Source organism: Geotrypetes seraphini, chromosome 9, assembly GCF_902459505.1.
Source record: "Geotrypetes seraphini chromosome 9, aGeoSer1.1, whole genome shotgun sequence".
Taxonomy (NCBI): Eukaryota; Metazoa; Chordata; class Amphibia; order Gymnophiona; family Dermophiidae; genus Geotrypetes; species Geotrypetes seraphini.
In genome coordinates this window covers 119,393,029-119,405,077 of record NC_047092.1, presented here as the reverse complement: position 1 = coordinate 119,405,077, position 12,049 = coordinate 119,393,029, and the positions used below count along the sequence as shown (strand labels likewise).

Sequence of the window (12,049 nt, the reverse complement as noted above, 5' to 3'; positions counted from 1 at the left end):
AAAAAAATATTTTTTGAAATGTTGATCTTTTGTTGTTAAATTGAATGGACAACTGTCTCAATTTCAAACTCCAGAATATGGAATCCCTCAGGGCTCACCCATTACCCCCTACTGTATATTTTTTAACATCTGTTTGATTATGTTAGAAGATTGTGAATCAATATACTTGTATACAGATGATATTTTCATCCTTCGGGAAGTTAGTTTGAATATCCAGTTATCTCTTGCTAGAATATCTAGATCAGGTATCTCAAAGTCCCTCCTTGAGGGCCGCAATCTAGTTAGATTTTCAGGATTTCCCCAATGAATATGCATGAGATCTATGTGCATGCACTGCTTTCAATGCATATTCATTGGGGAAATCCTGAAAACCCAACTGGATTGCGGCCTTCAAGGAGGGACTTTGAGATCTCTGATCTAGATGTATCTCTAAACTAGAAAGGTGGTTGTTAATCTCTGAAGTTCAGCCCTGACAAGACTAAATTAGTTTAGTCAGGACCTCATTCTTCATCTTTTCCTAACAAAGAAATATTAAACAGTGACACACTTCAATTCATACTTCTTCTAAAGTTTTAGGAGTCATTCTAGATTTTATGTTAACATTTAGTCTTCAAGTGAATGATTTAGTAAAGAAGTGCTTCTTTAAATTAAGAGTGAAATGGTGTGATAGCCATATTAGTCCACTGTTTTTTTTTTCTGATCTGAAGAATAAGGGTTACTTTTGAAAGCCAATCAAACAGTGCACTGGCCCCGCCCCACCCCGCCCCCTCCTTTTACTAAGCCACGATAGAGGTTTTTACCGTGGCCCAGAGCACTAAATGCTCCAATACTCATAGAATTCCTTTGAGAGTCAGAGTAGTATCAGAGCATTTAACGCCCTGGGCCATGGTAGAAACCTCTACCACTGGCTTAGTAAAAGAAGGCCTAAGTTAGTCTAATAAAAAAGGTATTACCTTTGTTCCTTTTGTTTTATTTCTATTTAATTCTTTAAATTAAGACACTTAAGAACGTTCTGATTTTATTTTGCTATTTTAGTTCAGTCCTAGTTTTTATCATAATTAGACTATTGCAACTCTTTTCTTGGAGGTCTAGCTTTGGGTTTACTAAAAACACTGCAACTTATTAAAGTGCTCAAAGTATGACTATGCAAGTCCTTTCCTTTATGACCTTCACTGGCTACTAATCCAAGAGTGTATTACTTTTTGTTTCATTTTTTTACTTTTCAATAGATTGATTCCTGAATACTTTTTTATTGCTAGTTAATTTTTCCTCCTGAGTTAGAAAGTTTCAAAATCCTACTTTTGGACTACCACTTTTTCCTTCTTTCAAAGCAGTTCATTTAAAAAATATACTGGATGATTTCTTTTTTTTGCCAGTCTGACCATCTGGCTCTGAAACTCTCTTCTGGCCTCCATCTACCAGTCTTATCCAAACATGTCATTTTGCCATAACTGGAAGACATATTACTTAGGAAAAGGTTTGACCCTACTTTGAACTACTCTTTTGTTATAATGTTGTAAACCACTTTGGGCTCAACTCCGGGAAGAGATGGTATATAAGTGCAAGAACTAGCTAACTATATAGGTTCTTACAGGGTACATGATATGAGCATATTCTATAAAGTGTAAGTGGCTATACATGTGACTGTGCACATGGTCCTTGATATAAATGATTGCATGTAATTGATATAAATGATTGCATGTAAGTGCCATGGATGAGAGTCATACCCATGATCCATCCAGACTATCTAAGTTTATGCTAACCTGTCAATTATACACTATGCAACAAATGCATTTACAGTATTTATAGAATAATGATTAGGTATAATTTTGGCATGTTTGAGTGTATATGACAGTTTTCTAGTCATTAATGTAAAGTATTAGCACTTACTTTACAGACTTATCTCTTATGTAAAGCAAGACCAAACTCTGCAAATGTATACTCAGATGCTTAAAATATTATACCAACACTGAGTCCAAGATCAAACTGCACCATAGTCATTTTGTCTATTTCTGGTTTGTATGCAGGGTTCTTGTTTCAGCCTGAGGGAAGCAAGTGAGCGTTTTGCTGACAGGAATTTCAATGACTGCTTTTGTTCACTGAGAAACAGAAATTCTGCTGTCACCAGGTCTCCGCAATTTTCTGTAAAGAATGCTGTTATTTTTGTGAAAACTTCAATAACCAGATAAAAAAATAAAATAAAATAAAGAAAAGTCTGCAGGCAGCATACGATCAATTATATTTCTATAAGAACACTGCAGTCCAGTGCAGACCTGAGACAAAATAGTGAGTTTTATTTAGCGAAGAATAAGCTGTAAATATGACCCGACCCCCCCAATACTTTGAAATATCTAAATATCTGTATATATATGCGAGACATCTTTAATATTAAGAAGGGAGGGATAAAATGTATGCACTGCCTAAAGAGATAGATACAGTATAATGGGCATCTCAGAGACCTGGTAGAAGAAGGATAACCAATGGGATACTGTAATACTAGAGTACAAATTATATCAAAATTATAGGGTGGATCATATTTATGGAGAAGTAGTTATGTATGTTAAAGGGGGCATTGAGTCAAACAAGATAAAAAGTTCTGCTGGAAACAAAATGCACTGTATCCATGCACTTTATGGATAGAAATTTCGATATATTTGTCTTGCGCACATTTGATCAGCCACCAAATGTTACACTCCCTACCCTCAAACCACAACCATGCCATCTTGGAGGGGGGCCTCCACAGTTGGAGTAATATTCAGGCAGTAGCACAAGCTCTCCTGGTGGGCTTCAGGCAGCATTAGAATATGATTGTATTTTTTAAACCGCCTAGGAATAGGCGGGTAAGAAATTTTTTAAATAAATAAATATATGATTCCCAACTCACCTGCTGCCACAGCCCTGTACACACACAATGGTCCCATCTGTGCATCATCACTGGACCACCTCACCCTCTGTCACACACTGCCACTCATCAGGGTTCTATACTATGTCATCTCATTGATGCCACCACTCAGACCTGATTCCCTGGTGCCTGAAAAAAACCCAAATACCTGTTCCATTCTGACCTCCTGAACCTCAGCAGCACTACTATGCAACCCACGTATAATGTGATCACCCTAACTCTATGTCTTTACCACACACAGGCCAATGTAATGAGGAAATGGAGGCAGGCCAGCAGGGTGAAAGCAAGGAGGCTGAGCAGGAGGCAGCCCAGGAGGTAAAGTAGGTGGCCCATGAGGTGAAGGTAGATCGGGGTGCTGGGAGATACCAGTCCAGGCACAGATGACTCCTATGCAGATATGCCACTCCCTTGGGGGGATGAGGAGGAAGAGGTAGAGGAACCTACCCAGCCCCAAGGACCTGCTGCTGTGGCAGTGCCCCCTACAGGGCCCACAGCCCCTTATACAGCTCCTGCAGCAAGTTTCAGTTATGCAGAGAGACATGCTGCAGGAGCTGCAGCAACAAGGTCAGGTCCTGGACCAAATTGTGGGGCTCCTGTAGCAGCTGCTGTAGGTATGTCAGCAGCCTTGTTAACAAACTGGCCAGAGGGACACAACAGTGGTGAGACTGGACAGGTCAACCATCCATCGAGGGCCAGATCCTGTTTCAAACTGTGGCCAATCTATCTCACAAGTAGCTGGCAATATCCAAATGACTGAAAAAGACATCACAAGGCCTATCCTTCTCATATCCTGTGGACTTTACCAATTGCATTTTAGATTTAGTCCTTAGTGGAATGCAAGGCATAGTACAAGAGTTAACTCTGTTTGGTCCACTGGGAAACAGTGATCATAACATGATCAAATTTGAGCTGATACCAGGAGTGACGTAGAGGCATTTAATTTTCAAAAGGCGACTTTGATAAAATGAGGAAAATGGTAAAAAGAAGCTAAAATGATCAGTTGAAAAAGGTTAGGACCCAAACCAGGCGTGGATGTTATTTAAAAATGCCATTATGGAAGCCCAGACCAGATATATTTCACATATTAGCAAAAGTAGAAACAAGAGCCGGCATGGTTAAAAGGTGAAGTGAAAGAGGCTATTAGAGCAAAAATAACAACAACCAAAAACCACCCTTTAAAGGATGGAAAAAGGATCCAAATGAAGAAAATAAGAAAAGGCACAAGCACTGGCAAGTTAGATGCAAAGCACTGATAAAGAAAGCTAAGAAAGAATATGAAGAGAAACATGCATAAGAGTCAAAAACTCATAACAGTTTGTTTTTTTTATAGGTACATCAGAAGCAGAAAACCTGTGAAGGAATCCATGGGACCGTTGGATGATCAAAGAGCAAAAGGGGTGCTCAGGGAGGATAAAGCCGTAGCAGAAAGACTGAATGAATCATTTGCTTTGGTCTGTACAGAAGATGTAAGAGATCTACCAGAACTGGAAATGGTTTTCAAGGGTGATGGTGCAGAGGAACTAAAAGAAATCTCGGTGAATCTGGAAGATATACTAAGCAAATCAACAAGTTAAAAAGTGATAAATCACCTGGACCGGATAATATACATCCCAGGGTACTAAAAGAACTCAAACATGAAATTGCTGACCTGCTGTTAGTGGTCTGTAACCTGTCACTAAAATTGTCTGTAGTACCTGAAGATTTGAGAGTGGCCAATTTTACGCCAATTTTTTAAAAAGTTTCCGGGGGAGATTCGGGATATTACAGGACAGTAAGCCTGATTTCAGAGTTGGGCAAAATGGTGGAAACAATTATAAAAAATAAAATTGTGGAACACAGACAAACATGGTTTAATGCGCCAGAGTCAAAAAAACTTGGTTATTGTGAAAAATCAATAATATTGAGAAAACACTTTCACATGAAAAATGCACAATGTCTGATGGATAGAAACAGCACAGCTCAGGCTTAATTACAATGTGCAATTGAAAAACAGGAGGAAAAAGCCTCAGACTAGGGCCCTCCCACCGCCACAAGAGGTGGTTGAAGGTGGTTGGGCGTTAACCTCATGAGCAAAAAACCTCCATTTCACTGCAAAGGATAAAAGCCTTGTGCGGTGCTATTTTGTGCTAAAAGATAGAAGAAAAGACTTTCAACTTATCTTCTGGTTGATCGGTATGCCAACAGTGGCCAGCGTTTCACAAGTCTGGAGGTGCGTTTAGGCATCCCATTTGAAGCTTGATTGGATACATTACACCCTGAGGCAGCAGACTTGTGAAATGCTGGCCACCGTTGGTGTACCGATCAGCCAGAAGATAAGTTGAAAGTCTTTTCTTCTATCTTTTAGCACAAAATAGCACCGCACAAGGCTTTTATACTTTGCAGTGAAATGGAGGTATTTTGCCCATGAAGTTAACGCTTAACCACCTTCAACCACCTCTTGTGGCGGTGGGAGGGCCCTAGTCTGAGGCTTTTTCCTCCTGTTTTTCAATTGCACTTTGTAATTAAGCCTGAGCTGTGCTGTTTCTATCCATCAGACATTGTGCATTTTTAATGTGCCAGAGTCAACATGGATTCAGCCAAGGGAGATTTTGCCTCACCAATTTGCTTGACTTCTTTGAAGGTGTGAATAAACATGTGGATAAAGGTAAACCGGTAGATGTAGTGTATCTAGATTTTCAGAAAGCTTTTGACAAATTTCCTCATGGGAGGCTCATGAGAAAATTAAAGAGTCATGGGATAGGTGGCAAAGTACAGTTGTGGATCAGGAATTGGTTAGATCGGATAGAAAACAGAGGGTAAGATTAAATGGTCATTTTTCTCAATGGAGGAGAGTAAACAGTGGAGTGCCGCAGGGGTCTGTACTGGGACCGGTACTATTTAACTTATTTATAAATGATCTGGAAAGTACTCCATCAAAAATTACAAATATTAGGGAACAATCGATGAAGTTATAGGGAAATAATTTTAAAACCAATAGGAGAAAATATTTTTTTTCACTCAGAGAATAGTTAAGCTCTGGAATGCATTGGCATAGGTTGTGGCAAGAGCGAATAGCATAGATGGTTTTAAGAAAGATTTGGACAATTTCCTGGAGGAAAAGTCCTTAGTCTGTTATTGAGAAAGATATGGGGGAGTAGTAAGAAAAAAACAAAGATACAAATGGAAGAAAAAATAGCCAACAAGGTAAAATAGGGAGACAATACATTTTTTTTAGATATATTAGCCTTAAAAAGACCCTGGGCTAATCAGAGCCTCAGGCCTCTCCCTGGATGCATCAGGAAGGGTCCTAGGGCTCTGATTGGCCCAGACACCCGATAGGCGAGGCCTTAGGCATCCGGGCCAATCAGAGCCTTAGGACCCTTTCTGATGCATCCAGGGAGGGGCCTGAGGGTATGATTGGCTCAAGATGTTTAAGGCCCCTCCCATAGGAGGGGCTTTAAACACCCTGGACCAATCAGAGCTTCAGGCCCCTCCCCGGTGTATCCCAAGATGTACCGGGGAGGGGGATACCCAGTTAGATGACGCAGCAGCAGCAGCTGCAATGAGGATGTCCGTCTCTGTCCTACAGGCTCATCTTTTTAGGTAAGGGGGAGGGGTGCAGCAGAGAAGGAGAAGGGGGGGTCACTACTAGCAGGAGAGAGTGGGCATCTCTCCTGCTGCCGAGGGGAAGGGGGGGCTGTTTGGGTTAGGTCAGGCAGGATTTTTTTAATTTATTGCAGATGGGTTTTCTAGCAGTCTCTGACACTGACCGGCACCCCTGAATCAGTCATTTTTTTTAGTCTCCAAAAGCCAACGCCACTTTTTAAAAATGGCTCAGCATTTTTTAGGAATCCACCAGAGGGCTCATTTCAATGTTGAAGAGCCCATTTGCATGTTAGTGTCGGAGATTGCTAGAAACCTCGCTAAAGATGAAGATAATCTGTTTTCATAATCTGCCGCTTAACTGTGTACAGGCTAAACCGCCAGAAAAGAGTTTAACGATGGCGTTAAACTTTTGAGAATCTTGCTCTGGGTCTCTAGGCTAGAGGAAGTCTCAGAGGCCAAACAGAAAAAAGGCAATCTAGCAGTGAATTAATGCTATCAGATAAAGAAGTCATAATAATTTACTCACTGGTTGTGTTTCCTGACATCTGAATGATGCATTTGGATTCACGTCCAATCTCTCTGGAGTTAAAGGGACGCACTCGCACAGCCACTTTTACTGAAGCTCCTGCCATCTTGATAGTTGTAAAGGAAGAGATGTACAGCTAGGAGCTTTGCTCTGGTGTGCCCTGGAGGAGAGAAAAACAATATTAAAAGAGTGAATATAAATCATGAATTTGCTGTTTTGACTGTTGAGTACCTCAGATTTGGTAAATACTCACTCCCTAGAAACAATGATCTGAAGGTCTAGTGCACCAACAAAGATGATATTGATATGATATGTTTTATAAGTGAAGTAAACTACAACAGTGTGCACTCACAAAAAGTAAAGAAAACCATCCAAACTGATTTCACATGTGAGAATGAGATCAAAAGACCTATAAATGGATAAAAAATGTATAAACTTAGTACTCTGAATTCTTAATTTATTAGAGGAGAAAAGCATCTTTGAAAAATAAATCCACTAATTAGTGGAAGACATCATTAGTAAGAATACCTTTTATTAAATACACTTCTCCCTCTGTATTCACGGGGGATGCGGGCGGACCATGGTCGCGAATATGAAAAAAATACAAATAACTTTTTATATGTTATTCATTGTTTTTTGTAACAGCCAGCATTTTTGCAATTGAAACCGCAAATATCTAGAGCTGAAAGTACCTGTGAGTGTGCCGGATACCGAGTATGTGAGCAGCTCTCTCTCTCTCGATCTCGCTGGTTGGGCTGGCTTGGCTTCGTGCAGGCTCTGCTTCCGCTCCATATTGAAATGAGAGGGGATGGGACGGGGATCTGTGTGAAGGACGCGTCTGTTTTTAAAGCGCTTGGCACTTGTGTTTCCTGTGCTGTCTTCTTCAGTTCTGTGCTGTGAGAGGCGAGAGCAGCTGGCGGAGGAGATGATGTGTTGGTGGAGGAGATGATGCATTGTTTCTGGGTAGGAACTTTAATCATGATGTAATTGGGGGGGGCGGAGTCAGCAGCCAAAAAATCGCGAATAAGCAAATCTGCGGATATGAAAACCACAGATATGGAGGGAGAAGTCTACATTATTTTATAATTGGTCATAAAAATCTCCTTTATTAACTTATTTGTGAGGGAGTATATTACATTACATTACATTACATTAGGGATTTCTATTCCGCCATTACCTTGCAGTTCAAGGCGGATTACAAAAGAATTATCCAAGATGTATTACAAGAACTTACCAAAAAAAAAAAAAAAATTGGTCATTTTCAAAAGGAGTAAAAAATGGGTAAGGTTATTTGTTTGGGGTAGTTGGCTTTAGTGAGAGGTGGAGTTTGAGACTTGCGGTATTATTTCTTTTTTCAGAGTTTTCTTGAAGAGTATGGTCTTTATTTCTTTTCTAAAAGTCTTGTAGTCGAGGGATGCTGTCAGTAGATTGGCGATTTGGTTATCTAGTTTGGCTGCTTGAGTGGCCAGGAGGCCATAATATAGTTTTTTCCATTTGACCTCCTTAATTGGGGGGTATGAGAATGGGGTGTGAGTTTTCCTATGTCTGGTTGCGGTGTTGTGAATGAGGCGGATATTCAGGTAGTTTACAGGACACAACCACTCCCCCTGCTGCATACTCACTCACAGTGTCAGAGTCACCTTAAGTTCCATAGCCTCTCCCAAGGGGAAGAGACATGGGAGGGGTGGAGCCAAGAAAACAGCTGCCAGTAATATAAAAGGCAGGGCCAGATTTGGGTTAAGGAGGCCCAGGGAAGGAAGAAGTGGATCTCCCATGTTTGCTTTCACTAGGGTTACCAGATTTTAGTTAAATAAAATCTGGACCCATAGCCCCGCCCCTAGGCCCACCCAGTTCTGCCCCAGCCCTGCCCCCTCAAACTGTTCTCGTCAGTCAGGAGGGCATCCATGCATGCGGAGATGCAACATGATGACATCACGTACATAAGCACGTGCACATGACGTCACCACATTGCATCCACGCATGCGCAGATGACTTCCCGACATAGTCCCAAAGAAGAAGCTTTTTAAAACCCGGACAAAGTGCCGGGTTTTGAAAAGCCATCCAGATGCCCGGACATGCCCTCTAAAAAGAGGACATGTCTGAGTAAATCCAGACATCTGGTAACCCTAGCTTTCACCAACTATATGTAACTACCACAATTTGGCTGAGGTAAACCAATTCTTAATTTAATACTGGAAAGAAAAGTTGTGGTCTGACTGGAGTACTTAAAAGAGACTGTAATATATGTGTGGGGCCTGTCAGCCATAGGTCCTACTCAGATTTCTTTGGATCTATAGAGACCTTAATCCTTCAATCCTGAACTAATGATGTAACACTTTACCCTTCTGAGTTCATTTTACCTTTATGACTGTGTCTGGCTAGGCACCCACAGTAGACTCACCTAGGGTGACCAGCTGTCCGAATTTACCCAGACATGTCCGGGGGTCTGGACGGCTTTTCAAAACAGAAAATAAATTATTCAGAAAACAGACTGTGCAATCACAAAGAAAAATAAGAATGTAAAGTCATCCCTAATATGAAACTAATGTCTGAATGGAGATTTTACAGCCAAATCTGTTATGTAGCTCTCTGTTGCAATTTGCAAGCATTGAAAAGTCTTTTACTGTTATAACAAGACAGGTACAGTCTAGTACTAAGAAAGAGCACTACTACATAACAAACCACCTAGTTTTAGGCAACAAGAACATGTGTAAACGATGGTTCCCATATTTGAATTAGTTACACTCATTAAGGGCCTGAGTCTGAAAATGGTGCCTGTTGCAGTAGGGTCCTGCAAAACGGGAGCCTACCGCATGTTAATTACCAGTAGGTGCCACGTCCAGAATTGTGATTATTTTTTGTACAGATGCCTTAAGTCATCTGACTTGCATGTACGGAAGCACCTAGGCATGCCTACAAACACCTAAGGCCACTTCTGGCATAAGCCACGCCTATGCTTTCTTTAGGCATCTGCAGCTTGCCTAGGTGCTTCCATAGGTGCAAGTCAGATGCCTACATTGTAGGCGTTGCTTGCCACATCAATTTTTTAAAACACATGCATCCTGATTGGTCTATTAGACTGCTGTAGGACGCCTACCAACGTCTACAGTTGGGACACCGTTTTGAGAATCTCTTACAAAACACCAACCAGCCTGAAAATATGCACTGTGACAGGGAAGCTCCTGTCACGGCTAAAAAGACTGCTAGCTCAGTCAAAAATACAGCCCTCAAACCTGCAATCCCTAAAATAAAGCCTGTAGACCCTGCTAAAAGCCCTAGTTTAGTACAGAAAGAAAGAAAAGAGAAAAAGGGGTACTTGGCTTGAAGAAGTTGAGAAACTCTGGTGTAGTCAACTATAGAGATGGAGACTTAGGCCCATATCCCACTCTAACTACTACACATCTATTTTGTGACATGAAGTATGGGCACTGAGTACTTTATTTGCTGTATTTCTATGATATGTTGATGAAATTTATATATGTCTATTTTAGGTCTGTTTTGTAATATTTTATTGTGAATGTGGTATTGTAACCCACCTTGTTAAAGGGGGGCTACAACCAAATAAACCATAAACCATATGGACCTTCAAAAATTTAATCCAAATCCCACTGTACCTACATATAAGTGACACCTGCAGGCATAAGGGCTATTGGTATGGTGTACAGTCGGGTCCAGTAGGTTTTGGAGGGCTCACTATACACTAAGAAGGGGTTTTGGTGAATTGTGTACCTGGGCCTTTTTTTAATGAAGTCCCACTGCTCTTCTAGGATGTCTTGTGTATCAATTCTACTTGAAATGCTCCATTGGGTTGTTTTCTGTGATTTCTTTTGAACATATAATTTTTCAAAAATAGTTCAAAAAGATAGATACACCGAAGACAAGCACATCTAAGAAATGGCCATTTTTGAAACAAAAAGATAGATGTTTTTCTCTTTTGAAAATGGGCATGTTCACTACTGTTCTGCAAAATATCCAAACTCAGACTTCGAAAATGCCCCTCTGTATATTATCTGGTCAATATTTAGCCAATGGTGGTGAACATTTTTTTGAATACTTACTGTTACCAGCTCAGTTAGAGCAGGATAGTCAATGCTGGGTCATATGTGGGTACCAGTATTGAATATCTGGGCATGAATGAAAAGAAGGTAGCCAATGGCTATTATGCGGGTCTTAGCTGATATTCAGCTGGGCATCTGCATAAGACACTTATGGATGTCCTGGTTAAATATCATCTAGGACCTGAATAAGGGTATCTGGCCAGGTGTGCCCTCCTCCAAGATTGTGATCCTCCTTCTCCTCCCAAATAGCATAGATTCCACCAATAAGGATCCCTCATCCACTCTAGCATCCCCCCCAACACTAAAAAAGACCTTCCTAGTGATCTAGCAGACAAAAAGCAGAAATAATGCTTATTAATTTCTGTCCATCACAGTTGTTGATGAGTTGTTCTGTGGCTTATTCTTGCTTTGAAGTTTTCATTGGACTGGGTATTGGGTTGTTCAACAGGTAGGGTATTATTCATTATTTTGATAGATTTTTATTTGCATGAGGTGCACTCTCTGCATTCTTCTTTCAATCAGTAAGTCAGCCAGGCCAGAATGTAAGTTCCAAACCAAAAGGTTTACTAATACTTGAATTCTTCAGGCATAAAATAGGACAACACTGATAGAGGCAAAGAAAAATAGTTTCAACTCTTAGTGCAGGGGTAGGGAACTCGGGTCCTCAAGAGCCATATTCCAGTCGGGTTTTCAGGATTTCCCCAATGAATATGCATTGAAAGCAGTGCATGCAAATAGATCTCATGCATATTCATTGGGGAAATCCTGAAAACCTGACTGGAATACGGCTCTCGAGGACCAGAGTTCCCTACCCCTGACTTAGGGCTTATTTTACAAAGCCACGCTAGAGACTGCCGCGCAGCAAATACTCCAGTGACTTCTAACCATTTGCAATGTAACATGTCAATATTATATTGTAACCTATGTATATCTTTCTTCTTGCCAATTTGTACCATGTAATCACTGACCGCTCAGTGA

At 40.7% G+C, this 12,049-nt stretch overlaps 1 protein-coding gene across 3 annotated transcripts in view; it reads right to left on the bottom strand.

Moving 5' to 3' along the window:
• KIF1A (kinesin family member 1A) overlaps positions 1-12,049 on the bottom strand; it is a 627,076-nt gene that overhangs the window by 553,978 nt on the left and 61,049 nt on the right. For all 3 annotated transcript variants that reach the window (XM_033958697.1, XM_033958695.1, XM_033958696.1), the window contains exon 2: positions 7,014-7,173. In XM_033958697.1, the coding sequence (XP_033814588.1) occupies positions 7,014-7,119 (106 nt within the window). In that variant the 5' untranslated portion in view covers positions 7,120-7,173. The remainder of the gene's footprint in view (positions 1-7,013; positions 7,174-12,049) is intronic.